Source organism: Pocillopora verrucosa, chromosome 1 (genome assembly GCF_036669915.1).
Source record: "Pocillopora verrucosa isolate sample1 chromosome 1, ASM3666991v2, whole genome shotgun sequence".
Classification (NCBI taxonomy): domain Eukaryota; kingdom Metazoa; phylum Cnidaria; class Anthozoa; order Scleractinia; family Pocilloporidae; genus Pocillopora; species Pocillopora verrucosa.
In genome coordinates, this window is record NC_089312.1 from 15,599,981 (window position 1) to 15,615,565 (window position 15,585).

The 15,585-nt window shown below is 38.3% G+C and overlaps 1 protein-coding gene across 1 annotated transcript in view; it reads left to right on the forward strand.

Moving 5' to 3' along the window:
• LOC131789335 (myoferlin) overlaps positions 1-15,552 on the forward strand; it is a 42,695-nt gene extending 27,143 nt beyond the window's left edge. The window contains exons 38-55 of the mRNA XM_059106432.2: positions 529-688; positions 1,247-1,314; positions 1,897-2,001; positions 2,682-2,807; positions 2,961-3,080; positions 3,508-3,543; positions 4,319-4,410; positions 4,820-4,990; positions 8,848-8,993; positions 9,727-9,866; positions 10,277-10,461; positions 10,933-10,980; positions 11,269-11,359; positions 12,297-12,396; positions 13,172-13,362; positions 13,708-13,817; positions 14,388-14,535; positions 15,083-15,552. Coding sequence (XP_058962415.2) covers positions 529-688; positions 1,247-1,314; positions 1,897-2,001; positions 2,682-2,807; positions 2,961-3,080; positions 3,508-3,543; positions 4,319-4,410; positions 4,820-4,990; positions 8,848-8,993; positions 9,727-9,866; positions 10,277-10,461; positions 10,933-10,980; positions 11,269-11,359; positions 12,297-12,396; positions 13,172-13,362; positions 13,708-13,817; positions 14,388-14,535; positions 15,083-15,115 — 2,070 coding nt within the window. The 3' untranslated portion in view covers positions 15,116-15,552. The remainder of the gene's footprint in view (positions 1-528; positions 689-1,246; positions 1,315-1,896; positions 2,002-2,681; positions 2,808-2,960; positions 3,081-3,507; positions 3,544-4,318; positions 4,411-4,819; positions 4,991-8,847; positions 8,994-9,726; positions 9,867-10,276; positions 10,462-10,932; positions 10,981-11,268; positions 11,360-12,296; positions 12,397-13,171; positions 13,363-13,707; positions 13,818-14,387; positions 14,536-15,082) is intronic.
• The last annotated feature ends 33 nt before the right edge of the window (positions 15,553-15,585 follow it).

Below are 15,585 nucleotides of genomic sequence, written 5' to 3' on the forward strand. Positions count from 1 at the left end.
GAATTCTCCAATTATTTTTATTCAGGCTGAAACTTCATTCTAATTCCAAAGTATGTTTAAGCTTAATTTAGATACTTTCATTTCACTCCTGGAGAAAGATAATGTTAACGTCTTGCTTTCATAGTTAAAGTTAACTGTTGTCCCTTGTGGACCTAAAATAACTTATGTTTATACGAGTTACTGACCACACGCGTGTATGTTTTTTTTTTTCGTTTTGAATTTTTATTGACTGAGACAACGTCGACGTCCTTTACTGGCAATCAAAGAATGAGTTTTCAAATAAAATACAAGTTACGCCCAAACATATTCAGGAGTTTCAAAAGAACTGGACAACAGCGGTCTATCTCCGCTTACAAGACCTCTCATCGCCGTCTGTTTAGCTGGCGAGTAGAGTTTCGTGTTTGGGTTTCGCTTCACAATACAACCGCCTATTACAACATCGGTAGCCGGGTCATGGAAACAGATATTGAAACCCTGCGTATTTCAGAGATGGTTTCTTTTTCAATATTCTTTTCTTCTCCATCTTAGTACCTTCCTAAAGAAGAACTCTACACTCCACCCATGAATATCAAAGTGCGGGATAACCGCTCATTTGGCCGCCGACCCGTTGTCGGTGTTTACTGCATCAAGTCACTGCAGCCTTACAGGTGCTTGCCTTTGGACGGCAATGATTTGGGTGACGATGAAGGTTGGTGTTGAAGGAGAAAAATAATTCCCTCGCGGTATCTGCCACCTCCGGCATACCCCACTGTTTTAACGCATGATCCCCCCGGTGGAGTTTTCGTCTAGTTAGTTTTCGTCTAGTTAGTTTTTTTTTCCTGGGACGAGACGAACCAGCTTTCTTCTGGTAAATTTAATTGTCGTCCATTCTTTAAAGGACAAAAATAGAGAGAAAGAGAGAGCCATTTGCAACAAAACAAATCTCTCAATCTCTGAAATCTTTCTGTTCTTCCAGGCTCCTAAATTTGCTCTCGCTTTAGATACAGTATTCTCTCAATTAAGTGTACTATGTAAATTTTACAAAGACTACAAATTGCACGCGCCCTACGGGCTCGTGCAATGTTGTTGTCTTTGAAAAATTTTCTCGTGCTTATTAACACCAAATTGCTCGAGAAATCATGTTGTCACCTATAAAAATTGCATTGTTTCTGGTTTAAGTTTGAAGTTTGCTGGAAACGTGCTTGTAATCTGGGTATGATTTAACATAAGAAAACACACAAATGGTCCACTTGACTTTTTTTCGCAGCCGATGCAGCCAAAGATGAAGACTCTGGTTCTTACTTACTTGACATCGCTGAAGAGACGGACAAAACGGTAAGATGAACGAGAAAATTGTCCTTGAAGGAAAGGACACTTTGGATAGATTGTACGAAGGGGTTTTTCCAATAAATTTCATTATTTTCGATGTTTGTCAAAGATGTCGTCAAACTTTTGTAGCGGTCGATCATTGAAGGGCTTTGTGTACATGGCCATAGCACCATTCGTTTTAAAAATGTTTGTTTCTCAACAGCTCCAATTGGATTGTTTTCAAGGCGTTCTTTTGTGCGATCCCAATCCCTCAAACTTCAATCGTCAACTTGTTATTTCGTACTAAAAATTTATTGGAATTTGTACTCTGATGGATTATCGGTATAGAACGTGTATTATTCATTTCATAGCATAAAAAGTAAGCGAAAAAAATTTCATGTATGGTAGGGATTTCAATTAAAAACCGTTTAATGGCGGTCTACCGCCGCCCATAAGACCTCTCAGGTGGTTTGGGTGTCGCCTTACGACACACGCAGCCATCTATTTCACCACCGACAGCCGCTAATGGAAAAAGTTATCGAAGCCCATGTGTAAGAGGTGTTGATAAATCATGGAATCCTGTTTTTTTTCTTTTTTTTTCGTGGACAGGAATTGGTTGAGGAGGACATTGACTGGTGGTCGAAGTATTACGCCTCACTGAGCGATTATGATAAATGTGGAGATTACATAGAGCGTGGCTACGACAAGATAATTGTATGTACATATGAAATAATTGTTGCTTTTCCTTGGTATTTTTCATCAGTATCCTACGAATTTATATTGGCACTTCCAATCTTTATTCTGCTGTGGAAATACGTCGTGGCTTTCATAGAGTGTTCTTTACCTCACAAAGTACGAAAAACGCAAATTTAAATTGGTAACCGGATAGAGCCTTGTTAAAGAGGTTTGAGTTTCAGCACTTTCCGAGTAATTGTGTCATGTTCTTTGTAAGACACATTACCCTCACTCCGCCCATCCCTCCCTCAGGAATATAAAGCAGATCATAGAGAAGCCTAACAGAATCCTGGGGGATTGGTGGGGGGTGGGGGGGGGGGGGAGGAGGAGTAGGAGGAGGAGTAATCTGCTATCGGTTGGCATCTTACTTAAACCTTTACACCCTAACATCAGTATGCATATTCTCCATACCGTTTTCTATACAATTCCCAGGGTGCTGACAAGGAGAATTTGTTCAACAATTGAGAGGTTCCTCATGACCTTAATGTGTGATTCAGGGAAATTAGATGCTAGTCATTCGAGGGGGTTGTAGGGTTAAGGGTGATAATCATACTGAAGTTTCCCAACAGCACTCAACTTCAACTTTGCAAATTAGCATGATTAGTGGAAAGAATAAGAAGTGGTCTGTCCTTTCTGATGTTGTTGTTTTTTTTCTTCAGGTGTATGAGCAAGAGCTTGAAAAAGTGGACGTTTTTGAAAAGTTCCAAGACATGGTTAAGACGTTTGAACTTCATCGTGGAAAAGCCAAACCTGGAGAGGACGCCACTGTAGTTGGCGAATTTAAGGTACTGAAGTCAAAATTGAAGGGGGTTGGGGTTTTAATTTGATCGAAAGTCCTCGAGGTCAGGTTTGACAAGAAATCAGTTTGATATCCTTCTACCATGAATTGAGCTAAAAAGATGTCTATCCGACTAAATCTGTGTTTCTTGTGGGTTTAGGGAGCATTTCATGTGTACCCGTTACCAGGCAACCCAAATCTCCCGCTGCCGCCTCGTATCCTGAGAAACTTGCCTCCCAGCGAACCGGTTGAGTGTCTGGTCAGAGTTTATGTCATAAAGGTTGGTTCGAAGGCGCAATGTTGGGATAATGATATTGTGTTTTGTTGTTAATTGGAGTATTAGGTATAACAGTAATTCACGGCACATTTCGCGGGGTGCTCTTCAGACAAATGCAATAAGAATTGCCAATAACTATGACCTCTCTCCTCGTTTTCCATCAAAGAAATGTTATATGAAATACTTTCATCTTAATGTGTGTAGCTAGGTTAGAACAGATTTTATGGGCCGTATATCCGTTTTGCCGCTATAAAATCAATTCGATGGAGGTATGGAACATCCGTTAGGTTTGAATCACAGCAAGCATCCCCATGCTCTTTTCGTGGATTGATGATAAATTTCTTTTTAATTGTTTCTTTTCTTGTCATAAAAATGGACTCAACCTTGTGTTTGAGACATTTAATTACCTTTTTTGCTTTCCTGATATTAGGCTATTGACCTTCAACCCATGGATCCTAATGGCCTGGTGGGTACTAAAATTTTTTTTTTTATGTACTGTGCAACCTGTATAGGTAATCACATGATTTCGAGTGCAATTTGGAATAAATTAGCTCGAGTAAATTTTTTTAAAGACCAACAAAATTGCACGAGTCCGTAGGGCGAGTGCAATTTGTGGTCTTTGAAAAAATTAACAAGTGCTTGTTTATTCCAAGTTGCACGAGAAAAATCATGTGATTACGTGTTAATAACATACATGGAAAATACGAGATGGCTTATCATAATTAAGCATTAGCAAAGCGCGCGCATCAAGTGCAAAAATAATTTATTCAAACCGTGCGTTCGGTCAAAACAACCGCGCACGATCAAAACAATAATATACAATGATATCTTCACATCTTTAAGGCGAAAAAAAATTTCAAAGTTCGTCTAAACAGTTCAAGGAATTGTTCAGTCTGTGTCCAAATCATTTTTGATGAAATGGAATCGCCGTTTCCGAGGTTTAACCATGTTTAGAGGGAAGGGCTTTTCAGTTCTTTTTCTCCCTATGATAAAATTTTAGTCCTCTTGGGTGGAAACGATCCAATAGAATTTCTTGTTTTGGTGGACTGTCCGTCTGTGGAACCTAATCTTTTATCTTGAGCGAAAGTATTGCTAAGTTGCCTGATATATCCCTTTTGGAGTAACACCTTTTGGATCACGTCTCTGTGTTTTGTTGTGTTGTAGATTGTGTAAGATCTTTAAAAAGCGTTTGTATTAGCGATGCTATTGTGATTTGAATTTTGCCTTCCGTTTTCTAACAGGCTGATCCGTATCTGGTCGTATCTCTCGGGAAAACTACGATCAAGGATCAAGACAAGTATATTCCTAACACGCTGAACCCTGTCTTTGGAAAGTAAGCTTTTCACCTTTGCATCGTTGTGACAAACCGTCTCACGTGAGGTGGCTGATTGCTGTCTTTTTTATCCTCACATCCTAACCCATCTATGTTTTGTTATCATTTCCTTCATTTCCATGACCTTAATGTTTGAATCAGCAGCGACACTGTAAGGAGAAATGACATGCTAGTCTCTTTAATAAACAAAGCAAGCCTTTAACGCAACAAATGAGTAAAGAAGTACCACTGCTAAAGGTACTGTTTCCCCCTTCATTAATTAGAAACAAGTCTTTGTCGAGTCCATGAAAAATTTGCGTTATACAATAGAGCTGCTACACCTCTTTACACCCTGTTAAGTCCATGAAATTCGCGCTTTACACTGGAGCTGTTACACCCACTTAGACTATGCTTTGTTATTTTTTTTAAGGATGTTTGAGGTTACGGCCCACATCCCAATATCTAAAGACCTGTGTGTCACAGTGATGGATTATGATCTGATTGGTAAAGATGACAAGATTGGAGAGACAGTTGTAGATCTGGAAAATCGGTTTCTGTCAAAGTTTGGAGCCATGTGTGGCCTGCCTCAAACCTACTGCACGTAAGTATTAGCACTGAATAAGAAAGTAACAGAACAATAAGAGAAAGTTGAAAGTGCTGATACAGAAGCAATTTTCACTTTAGGATCGAAAATATTTTTGTTTGAGTGTTACGTTAGTGATGAGTGCGCTTTTTGTTTTCTGTTGAAGGTTAAGTTAGTGATAAGCGCGTTTTTTATTTTCTGTTTGATTATTACGTTAATGATAAGCGCTATCTCTATTTTGAGTTTGAATGTTACTTTAGCGATAAGCGCGCTCTTTTTTCCGTTTGACTATTACGTTAGTGATGGGCGCTATCTCTATTTTGTGTTTGATTGTTATGTTAGTGATAAGCGCGTTCTCTAATTTTTTGTTTGAATATAACTTTAGTGATAAGCGCGCTCTATTTTCTGTTTAATTGTTACGTTAGTGATAATCCCGCTCTCTATTTTCTGTTTTTTTTTCGTTAGTGATAAGTGGGCTCTTTACTTTTGGCTTGATTGTTACGTTATTGATAAGGGCGTCCTCTGTTTTCTGTCTGAATGTTACTTTAGTGATAAGTTTGATTGCTATGTTAGTGATAAGCGCACTCCATTTTCTGTTTGATTGTTACGTTTGTGATAAGCGCGCTCTATTTTTTGTTTGATTGCTATGTTAGTGATAAGCGCACTCCATTTTCTGTTTGATTGTTACGTTAGTGATAAGCGCGCTCTATTTTTTGTTTGATTGCTATGTTAGTGATAAGCGCACTCCATTTTCTGTTTGATTGTTACGTTAGTGACAAGCGCGCTCTATTTTCTGTTTGATTTTTACGTTAGTGATAAGCGCACTCCATTATCTGCTTGATTGTTGCGTTAGTGACAAGCGCGCTCTATTTTCTGTTTGATTGTTAAGTTGGTAATAAGGGCACTCTATTTTCTGTTTGATTGTTACGTTGGTGATAAGCGCACTCTATTTTCTGTTTGATTGTTACGTTGGTGATAAGCGCGCTCTATTTTCTGTTTGATTGTTATGTTGGTGATAAGCGCGCTCTATTTTCTGTTTGATTATTACGTTGGTGATAAGTGCGCTCTATTTTCTGTTTGATTGTTACGTTGGTGATAAGCGCGCTCTATTTTCTGTTTGATTGTTAAGTTGGTGATAAGCGCGCTCTATTTTCTGTTTGATTGTTAAGTTGGTAATAAGCGCGCTCTATTTTCTGTTTGATTGTTACGTTGGTGATAAGCGCGTTCTATTTTCTGTTTGATTGTTACGTTGGTGATAAGCGCGTTCTATTTTCTGTTTGATTGTTACGTTGGTGATAAGCGCGTTCTATTTTCTGTTTGATTGTTACGTTGGTGATAAGCGCGCTCTGTTTTCTGTCTGAATGTTACTTTAATGATAAGCGCGCTCTATGTCCGTTTGATTGTTACGTTTGTGATAAGCGCGCTCTATTTTTTGTTTGATTGCTATGTTAGTGATAAGCGCACTCCATTTTCTGTTTGATTGTTACGTTAGTGATAAGCGCGCTCTATTTTCTGTTTGATTGTTAAGTTGGTGATAAGCGCGCCCTATTTTCTGTTTGATTGTTAAGTTGGTAATAAGCGCGTTCTATTTTCTGTTTGATTGTTACGTTGGTGATAAGTGCGCTCTAATTTATGTTTGATTGTTACGTTGGTGATAAGCGCGCTCTATTTTCTGTTTGATTATTACGTTGGTGATAAGTGCGCTCTATTTTCTGTTTGATTGTTACGTTGGTGATAAACGCGCTCTAATTTATGTTTGATTGTTACGTTGGTGATAAGCGCGTTCTATTTTCTGTTTGATTGTTACGCTAGTGATAAGTGCGCTCTATTTTCTGTTTGATTGTTACGTTGGTGATAAGTGCGCTCTATTTTCTGTTTGATTGTTACGTTGGTGATAAGCGCGTTCTACTTTCTGTTTGATTGTTACGTTGGTGATAAGCGCGTTCTATTTTCTGTTTGATTGTTATGTTGGTGATAAGCGCGCTCTATTTTCTGTTTGATTGTTACGTTGGTGATAAGCGCTCTATTTTCTGTTTGATTGTTACGTTGGTGATAAGCGCCCTCTATTTTCTGTTTGATTGTTACGTTGGTGATAAGTGCGCTCTATTTTCTGTTTGATTGTTACGTTGGTGATAAGCGCGCTCTATTTTCTGTTTGATTGTTACGTTGGTGATAAGCGCGCTCTATTTTCTGTTTGATTGTTACGTTGGTGATAAGTGCGCTCTATTTTCTGTTTGATTGTTACGTTGGTGATAAGCGCGCTCTATTTTCTGTTTGATTGTTACGTTGGTGATAAGCGCACTCTATTTTCTGTTTGATTGTTACGTTAGTGACAAGCGCACTCTTTTTTCTGTTTGATTGTTAAGTTGGTAATAAGCGCGCTCTATTTTCTGTTTGATTGTTACGTTGGTTATAAGCGCGCTCTATTTTCTGTTTGATTGTTACGTTGGTTATAAGTGCGCTCTATTTTCTGTTGGATTGTTAATTGGTGATGAGTGCACTCTATTTTCTGTTTTTTCATTGTTATGTTAGTGATAAGCGCGCTCTATTTCTGTTTGATTGTTACGTTAGTGGTAAGTGCACTCTATTTTTGGTTCGATTATTATGTTAGTGATAAGTGCGCTCTCTATTTTCTGTTTAATTATTAGGTTAATGGTAAGTGCGCTCTCTATTTTCTTCTTAATTATTAAGTTAAAGATAAGGGCGTTCTCTACTTTGTGTTTAAATGTTACGTTAGCGATAGGCGCTCTCTTTTTTTGTTTGATTTTTACATTGGTGACAAGCGCGCTCTCTATTTTTTTCTTTGATTGTTACGTTGTGCTGAGGGCGCTCTCTATTTTCTGTTTTATTGTTTCGTAGTGATGAGGGCACTCTCTTTTCTATGTTTGATTTTATGGTAGTGGTAATCGCGCTCTCTATTTTATGTCTGATTTTTACGATAGTGGTGAGGGCACTCTACTTTCTGTTGGAACTTCTGTTTGATTGTTACGTTAACGATAAGTGCGTTCTTCATTTAATTTAATTTGTGTTTTATTGTTACGTTAGTGATTAGCGCGTGCTCTATTTTTTAGTGATAAGCGCGCTCTATTTTGGGTTTGATTGTTACGTTAGTGATAGGGGCACTCTCAATTTTCTGTTTGATTTTTACGTTAGTGATAAGGGCGCTCTTAATTTTCGTTTGATTGTTTCGTTAGTGATAAGCAGGTTTTTTATTTTGTTTGATTGTTTAGTTGGTGATGAGCGTGTTCCATATTTTCTTTTATTATTTCGTTAGTGATAAGCGCGCTCTCCATTTTCTGTTTGCTTTTTACGTTGGTGATAAGTGCGCTATTTATTTTTGGTTCGATTGTTACGTTATTGACTAGCCGCTCTATCTTTTCTGTTTGATTGTTGCGTTACTAATAGGTGCGCTCTCGATTTTCTGTTTGATTGTTACGTTAACGATAAGGTCGCTCTCTTATTTTTATTTAAATGTTACGATAGTGATAAGCGCGCTCTATTTTGTGTTTGAATGTTACTTAAGTTACAAGCATACTCTATTTTCCGTTTGATTGTTACGTTAGTGATAAGCGCGCTTTATTTCGAACTGGGCGTCATAAAACCAGAATAAAGTTATCACAGCAGCTATTGAGAACGGAGTAAAATACTGCAAGTTCCTAATACTGAAGATTTCAATGTTAAAACAAACAATTTGCTCGAGGCGCTGTGAGTGATGATTTAGCGATTGGTTTAAGTTTTAAATGTGAGTATTTGAGATTGTAGTGCGAGTTTACTGAACTAATTATAGAGCAAAGTACAGGAAAGCTAGAGCAATTTTGGAATACTTTAGACACTTAATTGAAAATTTATCTAATTCCTTGGAAATCTGATCTCAGTTCCGGTATTAACAAATGGCGTGACGCTCGCACACCAAGGCAGATTTTGGACAAGTACTGCGAGACAAACAACTTCCATAAACCGAAATTTATGGGTAACAACAAAGTAATATTCCACGGAGATGCGTACTGGCTGGAAGATTTTGGTAAGTGTGGGACGTGTAACCCCTGAGGGTGACAAGCATCTAATTTCTCGGTAACTGGGTGTTACCGCCGAATCAACCAAAAGGTTCACGAGAATCGAGGAAATGATTGCTGACTTAAATAACTCTGGATTTTAACTAAATTCTCCTTGTCGATGCCAAAGGAAACTGATGGAGAATGGAGTGAAGAATGTACTGACTGGTGTTGGGGTGTTAAGAGTTAAACATTACATTATCTTTTCAGTTATGAAATATGTGCTTGGCAACTTTAGGATAGTTTTTGTATTAAAAGTCAGAAACTTGTTTGACGAAGGACGCCAAATAAGGAAAAACTTTCACCTTAAAGATGGATTACAATGGCTTCCTTTTAAAGCACTAATGATATATCGATGTTATCCTCATGATATTTCCCTGAAACTGGTAATTAATTAACATTTAGAAACTGCTAATATTTACTGTAATTAGAGAGTTAGCTTTAAACGACAGCCTTTCGATACAACCTTAATTTCAGTTCCAAACGAGTTCGTAGACGCGTGTGTTACACGAAATTGGATTCAACATGCCAAGATTCATTTTTCTGCCTGTCCTTAACAAATCGGTGTTGTTGGTTAACACTACCACTACGAGCGATGTTATTATACTGACAAGAGAAGGATATTTGTGGTGTGAGGCTTCCATTTTTTCATCCTTCCATTGCACATGAATCAATTTGATGATTCCCTTTACTTCTTTGCAGAGATTGGAATGACAATATCTCCTCACATGGGTCCCCCTGATCAACGCCTTGCCTTGCACTTGCTGAACGGTTTACCACTGGTGCCAGAGCACGTGGAAACGCGACCGCTGTACAACACCTTGCAGCCTGGTGTAGAACAGGTTTGTTACTTGTCACATTAATATGAACTGGTTTGATTCAGAGCTGAAGTTGTTTATCTTGAATTTTGGATTCCAGGAAACTATAACGACGAGTATGATACATTACCCGGAAAGTTTATTTTTACTTTTCGATAGTTTTGCCCTTTCGCTTTTGCTAAATGACTGAATTTTTTAAAGCTAGCGCCTTTTCCAAAACGTGTGATTTCCTTGCCTAAACTCGCCTAATAAAAGACCATGGAAATCACCCTTTTCCTACGAAACGTTCTTTATTTTGCAAGGGCCTCTTTTCACTCACCAAAGTCATGTTCTTGAAAGACAAAACGTCTAGAATCTGATGATTTTTTTTTCCATTTATCCAGCAGAGCTAGATAATACACATGTTTATGATATTTTTCGTGATTTTACTTCAGGGAAAACTTCAGATGTGGGTGGACATTTTCCCTAAAAATTATGGACCGCCAGGGTTACCGTTTAACATCTCACCCCGAGAGCCTGGAGAGTACATGTTACGTGTCATCATATGGAACACGAGTGACGTCATTCTCGAGGAAGTGTCTGCCATGGGTGAAGCGATGAGCGACATTTACGTGAAAGGGTAATCTAGATGTGTTGACCTTTTGCAACCTAAAATCAGTACGCATATTCTCCATTATATTAGGTTTACATTTTCTATGGCACTGGCAAGGAGAATTTGTCTAACAATTCTGAACTTTCTTGTCGTAGCTTGCGCCTTTGTTTGGTTCATTAGCGCTACTTTGAGATGATATTAGATGCTGGTCACTGTTATGGGTTACAGGTTTAACTGGTTCTTTTTTTCTGAAATATTTAAGGCTTCCTTTATATTTCTCAGCCTTCGATCGAGGGAAGTTTTTGTACGCAGAAAACAGAACGACGGTCAAAGAGCTGTCCCATTCTAACAGGACCTATTTTTCAATCATTCGAATTTTCTTTTGTGAAGAAAATCATCGGCTGAATTTACTTTTTTTACCGCTAAATTTCCGCTTGGCCTGATATCTACTCAGGCACATGAAATTATTAACTTACATAAAGTTTTTTTGATTTACAGATGGATATCGGGGATTGATAAACAAGAAAAGACAGATGTTCACTACAGGTTAGTTATAGACAAAACGAAACAGTTTCACATAGGGACCTGATTTCCTAGAGTCTTTAGTTTTGCATTTATCTCTTTTCCCGACCACTCGGTTTCCATACTAAAACCAATCTTGACTTGGTCGGCCGCGTTTTCCCGCGCTTCAGGCTGTGTGTTTGTATCTCCTTTGGGTTCCCATTGGCTCCACGGGATAATTTGCTTCCGTTTTATTGGTTGCTCTGATTACCACGGTTCTTTTCTGGTAAACTCCGTCGAAAAGTGCCTTCATGATTTGATGATTTTTTCTAGGTCTCTGGACGGTACAGGCAACTTTAACTGGCGATTTCTGTTCCCGTTCTTGTATATTCCGGCCGAAAAAGTTATGGTTGTAAGAAAAAAGGTATGAAATAGCTTGCTTTTGTAGTAGTTCATACGTAATTGTTACTGAACCAAATACATTTGATTGGATGAAGTAACAATTTAAATCAAGAAAGAAAAGTCTGTATCTTTATCCGCTTTAACTTCCCAGATCTGACTGCATATTCTCCTCTCTAGCTGCTACACATTTCCTTTTAAATCAGTTACGAGAATTTGACGTGAGATCAAGGTGAAAACTTCGACCCGATAATGTTGAGTATTCTCATTGCCTGCTTGCGGATAATTTATGGAGATTATAGGGAGAAGTATATTGTCAATTACTTCAGAGAGTTAATGGTTCAGCAGAACCACTACGGAAAATGGGTTTAATCATGTACATGATGGCGAAAGAAATGACATCCAAGCTTAATTAGACTTAAGCCACAGTCAAATTATAACCTGCGATCAAATATAAAACACTTACTGCTCGATCTGCCCAACAAGACCGAGAAGACAACAGGAGACAGGGCGTTCTTCGCAGCCGCGCTAACCCTGTGGAACGCCCTTCCAGACGTTTTTAGAGCTTTGCGCAGTCTCAAAACTTTTGTGGCACAGCTTAAAACTCATTATTTTCAATTGACTTTTACCTTATGACCTATGGTATTTTAACATAGATCTTTATATGCATATATATAATATTTTTATTTAGTATCCATTTATTAAGTATTTAGATAAACTGTGATTTTTTTTTCATTTCATTGTGATATTATAGGCATGTTATAAGCATTGTAATTTAAAGCGCATTAGATCATATACCCATGTATTTTGCGCTATATAAATAACCAAGTTATTATTATCATTATTATGTTACCATTAAAGTTCCAATTTAATGGGGGTTAACTCTTTCTAAATCAAGGTTTCGCATTTGGGCAGCATTTGTTATCACTATGGCAAATTTCCATCTCTTTTTGTTTCGACAGGCACACTTCTGGAGCCTTGATATAAGAGAGCAGAGGATTCCCCCTAAACTGATTCTTCAGATCTGGGATAACGACCTTTTCTCTCCGGACGATTTCCTCGGTAAGTCTCTTTCCCTCATTTGTGAACTGCATAAGTTGTTCTTGAACAGTTTAATGTTATTTTTAGATTTTATTGCCATTCCATGGACACCCTAAGTTGAAGATACAGCTCCGAAAAAAGCAATCTTACTTACAAACTGACTTTCCTGATTTGCTGCGATCGTAACACAAACCTGTTATCGTTTTGTCTTCCAATACATTCTTTTAAAATAATAATAGACGTAAGAAGTTGGCTTCAATCATGTTACTTCCCCTAATTGATAATTTATTTATCCTCATCACCTGTCTGCTTGCTGCTGTCTGCTTGAATTTGAACAAAATGGTTGTTTGTCAAAAAAAAAAAAATTATTTGCAATTCGGTGCATGTATCCTATTAGACGTTTTCGTGTATAGTATTGCTGAGTATTTTACGAGTTGTGCTGTATTTTGATTAGCGTGAGTCAAAATACAAACAACGAGTAAAAATACTCAGCAATACTACACACCAAAACGAGTATAAGTTATTTGTTACCTGCTTTATTTTATGCGCATTTCTTATAAGGCGGGAAAAGTGAAGCAGATAAAGAAGCGAAACACTCGCAGCTGACCGGTTAAACAGGTTTTTTACAGTACAAGATAACTAACTGTCCGATATCGCGGAATATTTGTACTCGACTCGCGCGTTCTTTTTGCTCTGTAGTTGGATGATAGGGTGTCATAGCTCCTCTGATCTATTACATCGCCAGTGCACCACCATTGATCATCTTAAAGTGGTTTATGTGTCTTTTCTTTACTAGGTACGTTAGAATTGAACTTAAACAAAATGCCAAAACCTGCCAAAAATGCCCGCAAGTGCAGCTTAGACCAGCTTCCAGGATTGAAAGACAAACCACGACGAAACATAGAGACAGTGTCACTGTTTGATCTGAAGCGAACAAATGGATGGTGGCCTGCAGTCGGAACGGCGGATGGAGAGCAAATCTTGGCGGTATGTACTCAATCTTAATAAAGTGCTGAAGCAAAGGAAATTTGTGGCTCTAATAGACAGGCCAATAGTGGACGTAATTAGATAATCAATTACCCTCAAATGAAGCTTTTAAGTACTACTGTTAGCAAAGAATGTGACAATTATTCCATGTGAACAAAAACGAAAAGAATACTTCGTAAAGTGTTAACCTCGAAGAGACACTATGGCTTTTTACATATATAGTGTGATGGAATGATAAGAATGTGACTCACCATTCTCGAGCTAAGGCACGGCTTCCATTTAAGCCGAGGTACAACTATAATGTTGTGTATATTACTGAAGTAGTAGACTCCTTTTCACTTGCAGGGTAAAATAGAGATGACTTTAGAACTGTTGACACAACAAGAAGCTGAGGAGAAGCCCGCTGGAACAGGACGAGATGAGCCGAACCAAAACCCAACACTGGATCCACCAAAGTAAGTACAAAAAAATCAATGAATATTACACAAATGCTTTCTAAGTGTCAGTTCCAGTGATGGGTCAAGGAGCGGCTATGTTTTAAGGTCTTCCAGGAGACTACAGGGCGAGACACACAGAACGAAGGAAAAGGTCACGTTGTGTTAACTAGCGGCTCCTGTAACCGAGTTTCCCGACAAATCTGTTTCCACGATGATGACCTAAGCAATATTTTAGTCTTGACCCTTTACAATCTAACGTTCATATCCGTATTCTCCACACTGTTCTCTCTAAACTTTCTTTGTTAATGGCAAGGAGAATTTGTTCGACAATCAGGTACTTCTTCAATTGTTATCGTTTCTACTATTCTCACGACCTGTGCATTTGATTCATTTTAATACTGTAAGGAGAAGTAAGAAGCCAATCACTCGTAGGAGTTAAAGTATCAAAGCGTTGCCAGTGATAAATTCCGTTGATCACTAACTGCTGGTTACCGTTGGCAGGAGATCCTCCTTTCCTGCCCTTTAACAATACTCTGTGAGGCCTAGTGAGGTAGCTTGCTATTACTAACACTGAACTTTTTTTTGCAGTCGTCCTGCCACATCCTTTGCCTGGTTCTCGTCTCCATTCAAAAGCCTGCGTTACATTTTGTGGCGCCGTTACAAATGGAAGATCATCAAATTCTTGCTGATCTGTCTCCTATTAGCTATGGTAGTCCTGTTTTTTTATGCAATGCCGGTAGGTTTATATGATAGTTCTAAAACACATACTGAAGGAGATTAATGGTGCAATCCGTTATATTTTAAGGATTAAGTTAGCTTAAGATAACGAAAAATGTTCGGAAAAATTATCGATTGAGTTGCGATCCAAACTTGGCAGAGGCGAACATGTTATGGACGTTATAATGCCCTTTGACATCCTCTCTGACCCAAAAGTACAAATGTGATGACCTGAAATCGTATGAAAGGGTAGAACTTTTGGCGGTTGATTCACACTACAAGCATTGATCGTAGAAGCACCTTGTCCTCTTGTAATACAAAACAATTCTAGACGGAATCGAACACCAAAAACCCTTGCTATGCATCAGATTTAACCGCTCCAAGCACCTCTCTCACAACTCTGCTCTCATTTCCTCTCTCCCAGTATTTAAAAAATGAGGGCAGACTCGGCCCTTTGTCATATCTTTTCTCGGACAGCAAATGTGCCCTAGTTTCCACGCCTTACCTTCGACTCACATCATGAGCATGACTTCTTATAATATGCGTTTACTGTGCATGCTTTTCAGGGTTATACTATGAAGAAGATAATCGGTGTTTGAAGACAACCAATCTCAGCATTTTACCACAGTATTATCAGTGGGGAGACCACAATTAACAGGGATAGTTGTACGTGAAATCGACATGAGGCTGGAGACTTTAAGGGAGCGTTTCTCTCCGAATGTCAACAATGACCCAAGAACGGTTTAGCAACCTATCGCTACCAGACAGTTAGAAAGAAAAGACAGACTTTCCCTTCTTGACATTGCCAACGAATTTACTGACCGTAACTGCAGCAGAAAGTGAAATTTTGGTATCGTCAAAGAATGCAATGTACAGTAAATACCTGCCACTACCAAATTACCCTTCGCTGTTTTATATTAATTTAATATACCCGAAAACATCACTAAATTAGGTTTGTGTCAGTTGTACATTGTAGAGGATATGTGATATGTCGATGAAGCAATAATGAATCTGATAGATATCGCAAGGGATATTTGGAAATAAACTTTTTCTCCTATTAATAAATCGG